At 41.5% G+C, this 18,800-nt stretch overlaps 1 protein-coding gene across 1 annotated transcript in view; it reads right to left on the minus strand.

The window, feature by feature from the left end:
* Window positions 1-3,773: 3,773 nt before the first annotated feature.
* The window catches only part of shq1 (SHQ1, H/ACA ribonucleoprotein assembly factor), a 38,935-nt gene continuing 23,908 nt past the window's right edge, over window positions 3,774-18,800 (minus strand). The window contains exon 12 of the mRNA XM_086087049.1: window positions 3,774-4,639. Within this exon, the coding sequence (XP_085943175.1) occupies window positions 4,087-4,639 (553 nt within the window). The 3' untranslated portion in view covers window positions 3,774-4,086. The remainder of the gene's footprint in view (window positions 4,640-18,800) is intronic.

Raw genomic sequence — 18,800 nt, forward strand, 5'->3', positions numbered from 1 at the left:
CTGTTTTGTTGGATTTGGGCTGATTTTGCAAGGCCCACAGAATATTGTGCTCTATTGCTATAAAAACATGGAACCTAACAAAAGAAAGATTAGTTTCTTCTTTCAACAGACAAAAAAAAGTATATTTGTATCTGTTTCCCTTTTGCAGAAATTAGCATTAGAATATAGCTAAGTTTCATCATTATTTACAAACCTGTTGAAAACACTGGCAAAAAAAGCTTGTTGCAACACGGCCCTGGCTAATCTCTTATACTCTGCTGCCACCTGCTGGCCGTTTTTTGTAATATCTACCATTGCTTTAAGTGACCTCTTCAGGTCAGATGCTGCATCAAAGCCTTCTGTATTATCATATTAGCAATATTTAAAATAGAACGTATTTATACATTTTTGGGAGCAATTGAGTTAAAAGACAAGCCAACAAATGTATATATACCCAATGGGTGGTTAAAGGGGAAGTCAACCCAAAAATTCTGATTAATATTGTGTTGTACTGTGATGTCATTTTCAGTCGACAGCAAGCGGCAAAATGGCCACCCTATGAGAAAAAATGGGTGGATTTTCATATTCCATAAACACAATATTAATCATAATATTGTGTTCAGACCAGTGGAGCAGCATGGAACATATTATTCTGAAGAAATGTTTTGGGTTAACTTCCTATTAGGGATGGGTGAGTACCAATACCAGGTATCGGTACACTCTAAAAAGAGAATTGTTGAACCAATTTAAGATTACAAATGACATTATTGACCAACTTTAAAAAATTGCTTCAACTGGTAACACACGATTATAAATTTGAATTCATAATGAGTTCATTAAACCTAATATACTTTGGATTAACTTAATTCAATCATGTGTTACCAATTGAAGCAATTTTTTAAGTTGGTCCACAATTCAATTTGTGATCTTAAATTGGTTGAACAATTCTCTTTTTAGAGTGTATTTCATGATCTACAAATGAGAAAAGAGAAGAATAGAAAATTGACAGTTTCATGCAATTTTAAGCAAACATGCTATATTGGGATACGGGGCATGTAATAGATAAGCTAGAAAGCAAGATTACATACTGCAAACACAGATGCCTTTTTGCTCTGATTAATGTGTATTCATGTCATAAAAAAAGTGTCACCAGGTACTAGTTAGCCCACGGGTCTCTTCTAAAAATAGCTCAGCAGTGATGGGACACCAAGAATTAAAACAGAAGAAAAATGTTAAAATGCATTTATTAAACTTAACATTAGTATCAGCCCTATCCTCTGCAATATTTCAAGGTATTGGTTGGTACTTGTGGTCAGGAGCGACAAATTAGAAATGAGAAGAATAGAAAAATTCCATTATAATGATCTGACAATGTTTTTTTTCCCCCTCTTCTTTTCAGAAATGTTATGTATCAAGACTCTAAGTGGTATTGGTACTTGGCAACGGTCTTGGTGACTCATCAAGAATTGAGTACTCATATTGGCATCGGTCTGGAAAAAAAAAACTTGTATCAAACATCCCCAGTGGTTAATATCTACTATACAAAATCAAATTAATTGAAATCATTCCATTTGGAATTCAAATCTCAGAGTCTTCAGAAGTCTCCAATAACACCACAAACAGTTGCTTGAGAATTGTTTTATGAAAAACAGATGTGAAAAATGGCTAAATATAGAAACAAAGCCACTGTGCCTCGTTGTAACGCCCTAATGCCGCACCGGTTGCCATGGTAAAGAAGGCCATCATTTTTCCATGTGTATTGGACATACCTACAAATGCTGTCACGCATACACCTGAAAATGTAATATGTGAAAAAGCGAACATCTCAAGATGGGCAAATAAATTGGCCTTCTTTTATCATTCCGTAAAGGAACGTATTCGATTACTTACTTACTAAAAACACCTGAAAAGTATATGTCTATGTTTAGACAAACAAGATGATGCATTCGACCTCAGTAATCACGCTGACATAGCAGCTTTATTTTTGTGTTAGGGCGGTAGGTGAGCTGGAGCCTATTTAGTCTTCAGTTAACATCGCGTGCATGTTTTTGATTGTGGAAGGAAAGAGGAGATGTACCAAACCCAAATCAAAACAAAGAACATCATATTCATTCTCTCACATAATGGATAAGCGTCTCATGTAATTGATCTGCTCCATTCCGCTCGGAGAAATATCTGTCAGTGATGACGATTAAATGCAGAGGAAACCAAGTGAAATGTGACCCTTGGTTGCGGATTGTACCGTCAGGCTTTTGAGGAGGCCGCTTTAAAGACGAAAAATGTCAACGTGGCCCACTGTCACTTAATCAATACGAAATCCTTGTGGGGAGAGGGAGGCATTCTCTGCAGAGGGCCACGGTCCCCAACCCCCACCCCCTCGTACTCCTGTCCCCTGACTGAAGCGAGCTTTAAATGGCCTGACTTTCACCACATAACTCATCTGAGTCGCAGCAGGTGCTGCGCGGGCCGACGTTGCAACTTGGGAGGTCCCGAACAACAACAGCATCCATCTTGGCGACACAAAATAATTCAAAGGAACAAATCATCACTAATAGCTGCCCTCATTCACAACGGATCAAAGTCTGTATTTTTATATCCAAAGCAGCTCATATTTGGATTAAAATCTGAGCCGCACAGTAGTTCTTGTATTTTCAGTCAGTACAGTAATCCACACATGAATGTATTACGCCTGCGGTTGCCGCAGCACTACCAGTGTGGGTTTGTCTCGGCAGCTCTATCTCACAGCTACCTGGGGCCCTGGGGTGCTCTTATCTCTCAAACAAACAGTTCCCATTCAGCAGCCCCCATCTATCTAGCTGACATGTGCTTCCATGTTTGTTTTCTCTCGCCTGGTACGAGGCAGATGATATTGAGCTGTGTCGACAGAGCTCCTCCATTCATGCCGGATGAATCAATCACTCGAGCATGCTTAGTGCCGACACGCTTCACCACTTCAGTCCATCTTTAGGAAGTGGAGGGAGCTTTTCTTGCGCTGGAATTATTAGCTACTTCCAGGTTGCTCTGATGGGTACCTCAAAATTGCCCGATTCGTTTTTTTAAAAATAATTTGAATGATTTCAAAGAAAACACATTTTCATTAACTCATTCACTCACAGACATTTTCACTGAAGCAACCCCCTTCGCTCCCGGCTGTTTTACTGGATTTTGACTGAATTTGCAAGGCTCACAGAATATTCAGTTCTATTGCTATAAAAACATGGAACCTAGCAAAAGAAAGATTAGAGTTTAAAAAAGTATATTTGTATCTGTTTCCCTTTTGCAGCAATTAGCATTAGAATATAGCTAAGTTTAATCATTATTCACAAACCTGTTAAAAACACTGGCAAAAAAAGCTTGTTGCAACATGGCCCTGGCTGATCTCTTATACCACCTGCCACCTGCTGGCCGTTTTTTGCAATATCTACCATTGCTTTAAGCGACCTATTCAAGTCAGAAGCTGCATGAAAGCCTTCTGTATGCTCAAGCAGAACCCCCCTACCCCCATAAAGTTAATATATGCGACAGCTTCTTATAGTTTTTCCACTCTTCAGTCATATCGATAACCATTGAAGAAATAAAAATGGACTTATCATACAGTAAATGGAGGGTGGTCTTTTATAAAACAATGAATTCTCTGTGGGCAATGTGCAATCCAAAGATTGTTGTACAGTTTCTGTAGTGTTTTTCAGCAAACTTAAGTCACTAGATAAAAGTGGAATATTGCCAATTTCAAGGGTCACATGAATTTTCTACTGGCTACTCATGTTATAAACAAAAACAAAAGGTGCAAAAAGAATCGTGTATTTTAATAACTATTTATTAGAAGTCATGCAAATACAGGGATGGGCAGTAAAAGCAAAAGCACTCATTCCAACTACTGTCTGATGGAAAAAAACTATCAAATATAGAGACCAATTCAATCAAACAAAATCGAACATATTAAAAAACTATAATTGGTGTGAAAATACGCACTAACTCAATACAGCAATGAACAGAAATGAAAACCAATCACATTTAATTACATGACTTACGTGGAAGAAACAAAAAAAAAAGTCTTCAATTGGCACATCATGAGATAAAGTCCAGCGAATGAGGATCTTCCTGTTTTTAAATGATGAGGAGGGGGTTTCTGCGAGGGCTCGACTCCAATAAAGTCCCACTGCTGTTCCCTCCTGATGAATCAATGCTCTGTTGCAAATGCTTTCTTTCTGCTTCAGGACTGCCGCGCAATTCTGGAGAGATTTTGAGCTCCCCAAGCTCCTGGATGAGCGCTCTGGCGCCTTGTGGGGCTTGGGGGAGAATGTCGACGTTGCCCTCCGCTGACAGCAATGTGGCTGCTCGCTCCTGTGGGATGGAATCACAGACGGCGGAGGTGTGCTGAGGCTTAAGAGGGCTGTCCTTAGATGACTCTCCTCCCCCTCCTCTCCGGGGTTCGGCGCAAGCTAGCCCTTCGGCTTCAGACTCGTCGTCTTCTTCCGAAGTGCTGCTGTCGCTGGACCGGCTGCTGCTGCGATATGTTGAAGCTCCCTCAGAAGCGCCGTCTTCCTCCTCGACAACCATTGTGGCCGCCTCTTCGAGTTCCTCAATGTCCAAATCCAAATCTTTTTTCTGTACGGAGGCTTTTTGTAGTGCAGCAGCCAAGGCCGACAACTTCTTTGACCTGCGAGATTAGATAAACACACTTCATTACTCAGTTCAGGGCTCCCAATTCCTGAGATGAGTCCTCCAGTGCAACTACAAGCACAACCCTCAGAAGTCAATGTTGTTCATCTCTCCTCACTGTTAAATGCACCCAAAGCAGCTGCTGACCTTATGAATTTAACAATTTTATTCCAGACCCAGGGGGGGGTCCGTATTGTAGGAGAAAAGAACAATAACAAAAAATGAAAGAGGGGAAAAAGGGGAGGAAAAATAACGATAATAAAAAATAACTTATATTCAGTCATTCATATTTATTCCATGACAGAAATTGCATATTCACAGTTGGGCATTGACAGACTTTTTTTTGGGTGAACCTATCTTTCATTATACAGGTGGTCTTCAATTTTATGAACACAATGGGCTCTGCTCTGAGAGGCTTTTCGTAAGTCAAATTGTTATTTTAATTTTTTTAATTTTTTTCAGTATTGTTCATTCGGTAATGTCATCGTCATTGCTCTTTTCTTTTTTTTTTGTATGTGGGTGAGTATGTGTATGTGCGTGTGTGCGTGCATGCATGCGTGCGTGCGTATGTGCGTGTGTGCGTGCGAGTGTGTGTGTATTCGTTAGTTCACCAAAAACCTATTAAAAAAATCCCATACCGTTCACCTAAACCGAACATCGCCGTCAGGAGACCCGAGGAAGGACCAAAGAAAACAAAGGAAAGTGAAATTCAGCACCGACCAGACACCATCCACCGGGGCCAGAAGGGAAGATGGGGGCACCGGAGGACGGCCGGCACCCCCGAACCCCAGGCCCAGCGGGGAAAGGCCCCGGTCGTCACTCCAGCGTTCTTAGTGAAAGCTAACCCCTGTTACTGAGTCCGCCAGCTCGCCGACTGGCGAACTCTACTCCTAAACCTTGAATGTGACCCCACCCAGTGTATATACAAGTGTGTGTGTGTGGTGCATTAAAATTGGGAGCAGGTGAACCGGAGCAGAGGGAAATGATATCCCCACGCTCCGATCCACCCGCCTCCCAGGCATGTCAGTGAGTGTATGTGGTGCATTAAAAAAATAAATAGGGGGGGGACACGGACAGGGGACCGCAGCACTGTCAAATTGTCGAATTGTTCTTAAATCGAGATGCATAAAAAATATATATATATATGAATTTTTTTTAGAGATGTCATACGATCACATTTTTTAATCAGATGAATCACATCTTATAATGTTGATTAATCATGATTAATCACATAATTAAAAAATAAATAAATTCCCTGCCAAATTTGAAGAGCCCGTTGTGTTAATTTTTTCGACATTTAAGGTTATGAGGACGTCTTCAAATTTTTTTGATCCGATCTAATTAGTAAAATACTTGCATAATTTAAAATGGAACAAAAAATGATCCCAATATTTTGACATAAACAAATATTCTGAATGTCATACACAAACATTTATCAAATGCTTTACTTTAATGCATGATAGCGTGATTAATCTGCGTTAATACATGATTAATGCGATAATTTTTGTAATTAATTAATTAGCTAATGCTTTGAAAGCACTATTTTTTTAATAAAAAAAAGAAGCAAATTAACTAAATGAAGGAAATTATATACAGTATATACTGCATAGACACACACTGTCAATACATACATTACATTTAAAAATCTAAACAATGTGAGACAGTATCATTGCAGTCATTGCGGGACTGAGAAGTACACAACATAGCCAGCTGCTCTTTACCGGTCAAGATGATAATGGGGAACAAGGAAGTTGGCGTCCATATCTGGTGAGTGGATTAATTTGTTTCCAGCTGTTGAACTGGCAGCAAAGATAGCATTTAGCAGCCAACAACCACAGGTCACCAGATTGACTTGCTATCTTAATGGGTTTTTGTTTTTTCAAAGCAATGACTGTGTCGAGTCACCCCAGTGACAAAACAAATGCGAGACACGCAGTGCGTACCATTAGCCTTTACTTTTTTAGCCGCGCTAAATAAAATGTACTTGCATTAAGTTTACTTGCATGGAAACGTGCACTTTACAGTGCAAGTGCGCCGCGCGGTGACTAGAACTAGAGAGACAATGAAACAGACAAAGATAGAGATGAGATGCTAGCATGGTGCGGTGCTGCTCGGCGAGATTGTGGCAGAAAGGGGAACTACAGTACAGTACCGTAATGTATGATGTGGCACGCACTTTCAAACATAAACTTGTGAGCTCAATAACGGCATTTTATGCTATATATGGACATTAGTCATCGTTTTTTGTATGTGCGAGTGTTAAGTTGGATGCCTGCAACTTGAGGACGACCTGTAGTGAGATGATGAGCTTCATTTAGACAAATATTATGTCTAGCGACCATCTTATGGTATCTTAGGCAATGAAAACCTTTTTGGAGGGGCATTAATTACTCATGAATTTATACTATTGCGGTCACTGTACATGAAAAGTCAAATCTGGATTCCAAAAAAAAAACCCACAACCTTCTCAATTTTGAGTGGCTAAAGTTGCATACTGCAAGACATTCATCTAAAAACATTAAGTCCATTAACCAAATCTGATCCTCATCCAAATATTACTTATTAAATAAATAATTAGCAGGAGCTGTTCAATGAAAGAATATGAATATTAAGGTGGTTAAGATCGACTGAAGGTCGAGATTGTCTAAATACGGTATAGGGACGAGAGGGGAAGTCGCTCACGAGATGCTGTGACTATCGCGAGACCTACAGCGAGACCAGAAACCCTAACATGGCGGCGTCCTGCTGCTAAGATAGAACTAGCTCTAATATACTAAACTAATCCAAATTTAACCATCATATATCTTGCATTTTCTCTTCTCTCTTTTTCATCCGGCAGATCTGAAATACCACCCAACGTGGAGGACCTTGAACGTTTCATCGACGGATATTTTTACAGCTGCGCGATGGAGGATCCTGCCGTCGAGAAACCATCAAAGAAACCCTCTTCGAAGAAGAGGAAAAACGATTCAGCGACGGACACGGACGACCTAACCACCACCACTACGGACGTTTCGGTCAGTGTGCTGGAGTCCATAAATAAAAAACTTGACGTCCTCGGCCTCATCCTCGAGGACGTCAAAGAATTAAAAGTAAGTATGGAATTTATCAGTCAGCAGGTAAGTGTCCTTAAACAGGAAAATGCCGAGTTACATTCTACACTCACGACTGTTTCAGCCGAGCTGGAAACTATGAAAAAAGAAAATAAAACGCTAAAAGAAACAGTTTTAGATGTACAATCCCGCAGTATGCGGGAGAATTTAATATTCTCAGGTATATCTGAGAATACCTCTGATAACCCAGAGGTTGAGATAAAAATTTTTATGACGAATTCATTAAAAATTCCTCAGGAGACGGTAAATAACATCTCTTTTGACCGGGTACATCGGCTTGGAGCCCGTAGAGGCAACAAACCCCGTCCTATTATTGCAAAGTTTGAACATTTTAAACAGAAATTATTTGTTAAAAGTAAAGGACGGGAGCTTAAAGGGACCTCATTTGGAATGAATGATCAATTCCCGAGAGAGATCAATGAGCGGCGAAAGGTACTGTTTCCTATAATGAAACAAAATAGGCAGGAGGGTAAGCGGACTACGATAGCCGTTGATAAGTTATATATCGATGGCCAACTATTCCGGAACCCCAATTCCACTCCCTGGCTGTTCTAATTAGCATTGGTGGAACTAAACTTAGTTTGATTACTAGGTGTATACATATACTGTATATGTGGTTATAAAACCAAAAACATGAATACTTATTATGTTTAGGCTATATTATAAATATAATATTAATACACAACTATATCTAAAGTATATTTATAAAAAATAAAATAAAAAAAAATCTCGCTGGGGTTACTGGTGTATTGTTATGTTTAATCCCCTGTTAATTTCCCTCACTTTCACCGCCCTACTCGTTTTTGCACGGTTTTATTTACTTACACGTTACCTTACACGTTACCTTACACGTTACCTTACACGTTACCTTACACGTTACCTTACACGTTACCTTACACGTTACCTTACATGTTGCCTTATACGTTACCTCATATTTTATACAAACTATATAAATCACCTAACCACTTTGATTCTATCCTATAACATGCCAGTGGTGGCAAATGGCCTATACAGATATATACATAGGACTGTGTTTATATTATTTGTATGCATAAATTAGTTTTGGTTTCCTGGAATGTTTGTGGCGCTCGCTCACAGGCAAAAAGAATAAAAACTTTAGACCATCTCTTAAAATTAAAAGCAGATATTTGCCTCCTACAAGAAACCCACCTACAAAAATCTGAAGAAAAATTACTTATTGATAAAAATTTTAGCCAAGCGTACTCTGCCCCTTATAACAGTAGACAAAGGGGAGTCTGTATACTCATACATAATAATTTACTCTTTACTCTAAATAATACAATAACAGACCCAGAGGGCCGATACATTATTATTCAGGTGACTATATTTAATAAAATATATACATTCGGTAATTTATATGCCCCTAATAATGATGATCCGGCCTTTTTCCATGAATTTTTCTCTAAACTGTTTGAATTAGCAGCGAACTCTACTATTATTATTGGAGGAGACTTTAACACAACCTTAAATCCATTAATAGATCGTTCTAATAAAACAACATGTATAAGGCGATCACAATCCACAAAAGTAATAGGGGAATATATGGATGACTTTGGCCTCGTCGACAGCTGGAGACTTAAAAACCCAAATAAGAAGGAATTTACCTTCTTTTCCGCTGTGCACCGGTCCTTTTCAAGAATTGATTTTTTTCTTACAAATAATTCTATTGCTGATAAAACCGTTACAAAAATACATCCTATTATTATTAGCGACCATGCACCAGTCTCCCTTTCCCTACAAGTTGATTATACCTTTAAACCACCACCCACATGGCGTTTTAACATCTCACTACTAAACGACGCAGAATTTGACAAAATTATAAGAAAAGAATGGGCGGACTTTTTGGAAATAAATGACTCTCCAGACCTATCTCCAGCTCTTCTCTGGGAAACCGGGAAAGCAGTAATTAGAGGTAAAATTATATCATATTCATCTTATAAAAAGAAACAGGATCAAAAATTAGAAAAAGACTTGGAAGATAAAATTAAACAACTGACGGATGAGTACGCAATAAACCCAAATAACCAAATATGGACTGACTTACAAAATACAAAAATACAGTTAGACGATATGTTAACTAAAAAGACAGAGTTTATAATACAACAATTGAGATACAACAACTTTGAATATAATAACAAATCAGGTAAATTTCTTGCAAACCAACTTCAACGTAATCGGGAAAAATCGCTTATAACGGCTATTAAAGGTACAACTGGTGAATGTACACAATCACCAGAAGAAATTAATCAAATTTTTTATAATTATTATCACAATTTATACTCAGAAACTAATAAACCTAACCCAGAGCATATTGAGGCATTCCTCAGTAGCTTAAGTATACCTCAGGTAACTACTGAATATAAAGATATGTTAGATGCACCACTTACTATAAACGAGTTGTACAGTGCTCTAGATAGTATGCCAAATGGCAAAGCACCCGGCCCTGATGGTTATCCGGCTATATTTCTAAAGCACTTCTGGTCAATGCTTGCTCCACTATTCTTAAGAGTAGTAACAGAAATTAAAACTAATGGTCACATACGCCCACACATGAATACAGCAGCAATTAAACTTTTATTAAAGCCAGAAAAAGACCCCACCCTTCCATCAAGTTACCGTCCGATTTCACTAATTAACACTGATATTAAAATTATCACTAAGGCTTTTACATCTAGATTAGAAACAGTAATCCCGACAATCATTCATAGCGACCAAACAGGCTTTATTAAAGAGCGTCACTCTACTAATAATATTAGAAGGCTCTTTAACCTTATTAGTATGTCACAGCGGCATGATAAAAAGGCAGTTATTATATCATTGGATGCAGAAAAAGCTTTTGATAAAGTTAACTGGTCCTTCCTCTTTGCTGTTTTAAATAAATTTGGCTTTGGGAAGTCATTTATTCACTGGGTGTCAGTATTATATGATTCTCCTAAAGCTACTGTTACTACTAATGGGATTATATCTAAGAGTTTTACTCTACAGAGAGGCACAAGACAGGGATGCCCACTGTCGCCTTTATTATTTGCAATATTTATTGAACCGCTTGCATTAGCCATACGCCAGGAAAGAATGATTCAAGGAATTCACTCTGGGGTAACAGAACATAAAATTAATCTATATGCCGATGATATTTTACTTTATTTAGAAAAGCCTGCTATTTCATTAGGGGAAGTATTTAACTTAATAACTAAATTCTCACAGTTATCAGACTATTCTATTAACTGGACAAAATCAACACTTCTACCTATTACAGAAAATTCATGGAACCCTGCAAGCCAGGACCCATACTACTCATTTCCTATAGGTAATTTAAAATACTTAGGCATAAAAATCTCACCTAAATTAACTGATTTAGTTCATTTAAATTTCACTCCACTTCTGGATAGCATTTATAGTGACTTGGAGCGCTGGAATAATCTTCCTATTTCTCTAATAGGACGAATAGCCACTATTAAAATGAAAGTTTTACCCAAAATAAACTATTTTTTCTCAATGATTCCATTTAAACCTACGGCTAACTGGTTCCAGTTGTTGGACTCAGCCGTTACAAAATTTTACTGGAAAAAAAAAAAAAGCAAAGATTAGTCTATCTACTCTTCAGAAAAATAAATCCAAAGGAGGTCTAGAGGCACCAAATTTTATGCACTATTATATAGCCAACCAGCTACAATATATTATTTTATGGGCACAACCCAATCGAGATACTAACTGTTGGCTGGAACTAGAACAGAAGGATTGTAATAACCTCAGACTCCTAGATTTACTCTTTATTACAACATCGATTAAGCGCCATAACTGCTTTAAAAATCCAATGATTTCCGCCACCCTGACTGCCTGGTGGAAGGCACTAGAAATGACAAAAGCCAAAGTGGAGCCCAGCGGGCTTTCTCCCCTATGGCATAACCCCGACTTTCAAATTAACAACCAATCGTTTTATTTGAATGTGTGGGAGCAGAAAGGAATTACACATCTCCACCATCTCTTCTCAGATAATATGTTTATATCATATACATCCTTGCTCCAAAAATATAAAATAAAAAACGGAAACTTTTTACATTATTTGCAAGTTAAAAGTATGATAAAGAAACAAATTCCAACACTCCAGGGTACGCTCCAACCGCCTGTTTTAGCTAAAGATATTACCAAGCTTTCTCCAACAACAACAAAAAAACTCTCAAAAATATATAAGTTACTTTCATATACTGATAAAACGTCTTTACCCATCTCAAAATGGGAAACAGACTTGTCTATAGCTCCGGAATCTGTCTTTTGGATTCAAGTTTGTGAAAATGTTTTTAAAGTGACAAAACACACAAATTTACAACTTATCCAATATAAAATTATTCACAGAACATACATTACTCAATATATGATGAAGAAAATGGGACTCTCAGACTCCGACATTTGTCTCCAGTGTTTACAAAACACTACAGACACTTATTTTCATGCTTTATGGTTATGTACTCCGGTTATGTGTTTCTGGACTAAAGTCTTAGAAAAACTTTCCGCTGTCTTGGACTGTAGGATACCGTTTTCTCCAAACTTGTGTTTGCTAGGTGACTTAACAACAATTGACTTACCACATAAACAATTTCAATCTATACTTGTAGCCCTTACTATCGCAAAAAAAACAATTCTTGTTAACTGGAAAAATAAACAAACTTTGAATATCGACCAATGGTCTAACCTCCTCATAAATCATATTTTAATGGAAAAAATATCTGCCTCAAATAAAAACCAAATGTCAAAATTTAAAGAAACATGGTCTACGTATATAGAATTTTTTAACCTAAACTTGGATTTCAATTCTGCCTGTTAGCGAGAGCCACAGCAGCGTTATAACTGGCATTGATGTTTCTGTATTAGGCAATTTGTAACTAATGGTTGTGTTTCCATAGTCAGGAACCCGGCTGCTGCCAGCGGGATCGAGCGGATTCACCTCCGATGGGCACCAGGGGTTGATATTCGGATTCACGGCATGCCAGTGGGTTAATTCTGTGGGTGCTGTCCCCCCTGGCGGGGAGTGGGCGGGTCTGCCCCTCTGTTGGCTGCTGGGTGGCGGCTGCGTCTTGGCCGTTCCCTGGGTCTCTTGGGGGGTGCTGCGTTGCGGGGCTTTCCCTGGTGTCGGGGGCGGCGCCGTTCCGGCGCGGTCCGTCGCTCTGGGCCCGGCGACGCGGTTCGGGGCCTGTGGGCCGCCGGGGTGCCCGGTGGTTCCCTCTCCCCTCCCCCTTCCTCCCCCTTGCTGCCTCTCCCTCCTCGCCTCTCCCCGCCCGTCCTCCGCCTCCCTGTCCCCTCTCCCTCGTCGCCCTTCCTCCTCCTCTCCCCCTCTCCTTGCGTCCCTGCCGCTGCCCCCTGCCCTTCTTGTCGTCCCCTTCCCTCCTCCCTTCCCCTTCCCCGGTACGCCTTCCTTCCCCTCCCCTGGGCCGGGGGCTCCATCCATGGCCCGGGTCTCGGTGCTATGGGGGCCGGCGGGGGTGGCTGGGGTTTGGTGTCGTGCCCGCCCCGCTCCGGTGGGCGTCCTGACACCTCGGGCGGGACCCAGTATCCGGGGGGCGAGCCCTATCGCCCCGCCGGACGGGTCCCATATGCCCGCCGGGGTCCTGGTGGGGTGGGTGGGGGCTTGGTGGGCCGGTGCGCCTCCTGCCCCCGCCCGGTTGGGGGGGGCCCCGCTGGTCACACCTCTTAACTCACTACACTAGGTTTGCACAATACACTTTTATAGACATATAGGGCACATAACACACTTTGGGGGGTGGGGTAGGGTGGAAACACCGTCTTCACCCTACAACTCCCCTCCAATTTTAATACACCACACAACTTGTGGGTGGGGGGGGGGGCTTGGGGGCTTGTGGGGGTGCCATCGGTTGGGGGCCGCAGTATAGAGCAGTGCTGCGGTCCCCTGTCCGTGTCGCCACCCGCCCCCCCCCCCCCCCCCGCCCTATCTATTTTTTTTAATGCACCACATACACTCAGCAACATGCTTGGGTGGCGGGTGGATCGGAGCGTGGGAATATCATTTCCATCGGCTCCGGTTCACCTGCTCCTAATTTTAATGCACCACACACACACACTTGTATATACACTGGGTGGGGTCACATTCACGGTTTAGGGGTAGAGTTCGCCAGTCCGCGAGCTGGCGGACTCAGTAACAGGGGTTAATTTTCACAAAGAACGCTGGGGTGACGACCGGGGCCTTCCCCCGCTGGGCCTGGGGTTCGGGGGTGTCGGCCGCCCTCCGGTGCCCCCATCTCCCCCTTCTGCCCCCGGTGTTCCGTCCTTCCACACGGCGGGGGGTGGGGTGGGCGCGGCTGCCCTCTCCGCTCCGCTGTCCGGCCCCTCTTCGGCGCCGGTGCCTGGGTGCGGGTGGTCCCCGGGGGCTGGGGGTCGGGGGTTGGGGGGCTGCCGGTTGGTCGGGGTGGGGTCGGGGGGGGGGCGGCTTTGTTGGGGGGGGGGGGGCGGTGGTGGGGGTTGCGGGGGGGGGGGTGCTGGGGGTGGGGGGTGTCTGGGGGATTGGGGGCATGGGGGCGGCTGGGGCTGGGTTGGGGTGGGTGGCGGGGGGTGGATGGGGGGCGGGGGGTGGTGGGGGGGCGGGGGTTGGGGGCCGGTGGGGTGCCTGGTGGGCCTGCAGTGCCCCGTCCTGCTGCGTTGGGCCGGGGGCGCGGGCCGTGTTGGGGCGGGGGGCGCTCCTGCTCCTGGGTTTGCTCTCCGGCCGGTGGCCCTGGTGGGGCCCGGGGGTCGTCCTTTGGCGCTGCCGCGGCCTGGGGGGCCCTGAGGTGTTGCGCTTGCTCTGTTCCGGCGGGGGTCGACGGCTCCCCTCTTTGGTGGAGATTTTCATGCATGCCAGATCCACCACACCAGCATCTACCGAAACTCAGACACAATCTGTTTCCTCCTCAGGTTATTGAATCGGTGGAGGCTGGTGTCTCGGATCTCACGCGGCTTCGTCTGTCCTTCCTTCCTTTTCTCGGTCTCTCCGTTGGTCTCTTGAGGCCTCCCTGACTTTATGTTTTTTGGATTTGTTGGGGTCTGGATGTTTCTTGGGCTGGGGAGGAGTTCTGGTGGGGGGTGTCTGGTCGGTGCTGGATTTCACCTTCCTTGGTTTTCTTCGGTCCCCTCGGGTCTCCTGGTGTTCGATTTAGGTGAACGGTATAAGATTTTTTTTTCTAATAGGTTTTCTGGTGAGCTAACAAACACACGCACGCACGCACGCACACACACATACTCACCCACACACACAAAAAAAAAAAAAAAAAGTATGTATGTATGTATGTATATATGTATATATGTATGTATATATGTGTATATATATATATATATATATATTTAAAAAAAAAAAAAAAAAAAAAAAAAAAAAAAGAGCAATGATGATGACATTTCCGAATGAACAATACTGAGCTCTTAAAAAAAAAAAAAAAAAAAAAAAAAAAAAGATCGACTGAAGGCCATCGACCCTTGACATCCCCCGGACGCACGGCTGTGATGTCCTTGAGCAAGTTGTCAATACTCCTTTGGCTTCAGTAAACCCCTGGCCCAGTGCGGGTTTGTTCTGACCACTAATGGGATAGGTCAGAGGTCAAATTTGGGTACATGAAAAATAAAGGTGATTCTTTCTTCTTCTGGGAGGAGTATATACAAATACATAACATAGCACGTACAATATGATTTACCAAGTTTGGTAGGAGGCTATTTGGGATCTTCGTAAATCAGGCCCCTTGAAGGAATACACTAGTGAGATTCAACAATCCTCGTCTCCTCTAACTATACATACAATTATTGATAAAACTGCAGAAAGAGAGAATAGTTCAACAGAGTGGATCAACAAAACAATGCTCCTGTCCTGCAGCTGCAGTTTTATAGTTTCAACACGCAGTCTCCAGTCGAGAGTGAGCAAAAGTGTTTTATTGCTGTTGAAAGTCCAAGCAGGCTCCTGTTGTGCACGACGACGCTCCTGCCGGTGCACTATTCATGTCGGGAATGCCTGCCGTGCTGTCTCAGTAGCACAAAAAAAAAAAAAAAATCTTTGAAGACTGCATTTTGGTGCCATACGTGCTGCCCCCTTTGCCACGCCGATTACGAGCTGACCTCTGTGGTTCACTGAGATTTAAGCTGTGTCCATTCAGGTTGGAGTAACGGATTTGAGTTCTGTTGGTGTGTGCGTGCGTGCGCATGTGTACGTGTATGTGCGTTGGGAGGAACCCCTTTGCTGTCATTCACATTTTCACACTCTAGTTCAATTGACCCACTGCTGTGCCCCACAACTGTTCCTCTTTACTGTGCAGTCCCAATCGGCTTTTTTTTACTCTCCAGTGAAGTTTAAGCCAACTTTAGGATGTATGTTTATTAACACCTCAGCAAAAACAATGTAAAAGATATATTATAGGTGAGCTGATTCATGTTCATGTCAGACCAATAGAAAAAAATAACTAAAATCCTACTTCAACACTTTGCACTGAAATATTGGTAGTACGGCAGTGCTATCTTCATTATCTTTCCAAAAAGTCTCGTTTCCAGTAACAGTAAATGTTTGTCTCATTTTGCTACTCTGTGCTGTCCCTTTTTGACACCATGATGGTATGATACCAAACTCAGCAGTCTGCATCTAAAGGTTGAAGCTTAGCACACTCATTTCACACACACATTCACACTCATTTCTGTTACTGGCAATGGAATGGGAATAAAATTGGCCATTTCTAGAACAAAGGTTGCCTTGTAAACAGCTATATGCCAAGAAGAAAAACACACTGGATGTCTTTCATTGCTGCCCTTTTGTGTACTGTGTTGTGTTGCGATTTGTTCAACTGATTGGTGGGCTACACTCAGTTTATCCAGCCTTAAACAAAATGGAATCAACTCAGAATATCCAGGACAAGAACCCTTACACTCGAGTGATTTACTTCGTGGAAAATAACTGTCCCAGCAAGGTGCAAGAAGGTGTGGTAGAAACGGTCCGGTGTTGAAGAGCTTTGACCTCTGACCTCAAATTGAATTATTTATTGTTAAACAATCATTTGAAATGGATTTATTGGAGTATGTAGCCAGCAAATGGACCCGCACTGGAAAATCTGCATATGTTCCACAGTTTCTCTGCCCATGATGGACATTTGTTCAGGGAGATGTCAAAACCTCTATTGGCTGACTCATGGAGATGTGGAAAAATACGCCTGTCTCTTAGACTGGATTTGCACTTCAGGTCTTAATGTCCGATTTAGTGGTTTTATCCGATCTATTTACATCTACTGTCAAGAGAACCATATTTGGTAAAATTTTGCTTAGATTTGTTGAACACCAGAAACAACACACCTTTCCAAAATGTACTATAAATTAACAACAACTTAATACAGGAGTGACACAGCAGTAGGGCTGCTCAATGATGGGAAAATAATGATCACGACTATTTTGGCAATAATTGAAATCATGATTATTCAAACGATTATTCTTTTTTTTTGTACAAAACAAAGAAAATGTTTAAGCATCTACAAATATTAAGACCAATTAAAAATAGAAACCCTATAATTATGTAAGTTCTTTTTGGACCAAACAGAATTTATAAAAAAATATATTTACAATAATATATATTTATTTATTTATGTTGGCAAAAACTTGAAGAAAATGCTTAAACGTAAAAAATATTAAGACAAATAAAATTCATTAAAACACTAATCATGCAAGTTCCTTTTGGATGAAACAAGATGTATTACATTAGTTATTTAAAAAAAAAAAAGTGCAAATGTATAAATTTAAACAATTACAAAATTTGTATTAATAATCTTTTTTTTTTTACGATTATGCTGATTTTGTAATTGAGGAGTGTAATTGAAATTCTAATTGAATTTCAATTAATTGCACAGCGGTGAACAATCATGTTAAACATTACAGACTGTTTAGTGTGGTCAGGGTTGACTTTCTCTAAAACGTCCAAAAGCAATTAGCCTACACATTACGCCGCCTAGGTTTGACACAGAGACAGACAAAAAAATAAATAATTGATCACATGTACAATCAACTGCAAATCCAGCCTTAAGTTCAGCCGGAACATTGCATCCAGGACATTTTGGAAACCTGAAAATACTAGAAAAACTGAGTTCCAAGTCTAACTGAACTTATTACTAACAGACAAAGGCTTGAAGAATAACCACACATGATAAAGATAGACTTCACTGATGATTTGTGCATGAAGTGGGAATGAGGCTTGCTTGGAGTATCCAACAGCGCGACTGAGGCAGGAGAGACTCCTACAGAACAGCCACTTCAAAGACTCCCCTGTATCCTCTTCCCCCCGTGGGAAGTCATTATTGAGTTAGCATTGGAGAGGCAAGCTTGTTTTCCCTCCCCTCCCTTCCTCTGTGGTAGGAGACGCTTGGCCTGTGGTGAATACAAAGCCTCTGTCCAGGAGGGGGAGGGACAACGTTGTACACAAACCGGTCATTACTACACTGCTGTTGTGGCTAGCCTTCATTAAACTGAGAAGGGCTGGCTCTTTCTCAGTTGGAATACTTTTGGAAAGACAAAGACGCCTCCATCTGCCAAACTGTTTAAATGAAAAGAGGAAGACAGGGTCTGTGCGAGGGAGAGAAAGTTCAGTCTCTGTGTATTTTGAGTTCAACTACAGTCTGACATTCCTTTCATCGTCTTTGTGTAAAAGAGAACCCTATTCAGCATGTCTGCTTGCGCGCTTCAAAACATTTCAGATAAAGTGTGTTTCCAGATGTATAAATTAAATGCATCGAAATGAAAATGTTAAGCCGAAACCAAAAATGACAAACAACCTCTGAATCATTTTCAACACGTTGCCAAAAGTTCAAGGTGAGACATGCATGCCAACTCCTATCAAAACTTCTCAGGAACGTTCTGGATATTTGTTCTGGACCATTTTCATTTGGTCAGGAACCGAAACAACAAACGCTGGCCGGCTTAAAGGGAACTCTGAAGGAACATGTGGAACATCAATTGGATTAAAATATATACTTTTTCATGAAGACACTTGATGAAACATTAAATGATTCAATTGCTTTACAAAGGATT

The sequence above is a fragment of the Leptonotus elevatus genome, chromosome 10 (genome assembly GCF_054856555.1).
Source record: "Leptonotus elevatus isolate MCC_2025b chromosome 10, RoL_Lele_1.0, whole genome shotgun sequence".
Classification (NCBI taxonomy): domain Eukaryota; kingdom Metazoa; phylum Chordata; class Actinopteri; order Syngnathiformes; family Syngnathidae; genus Leptonotus; species Leptonotus elevatus.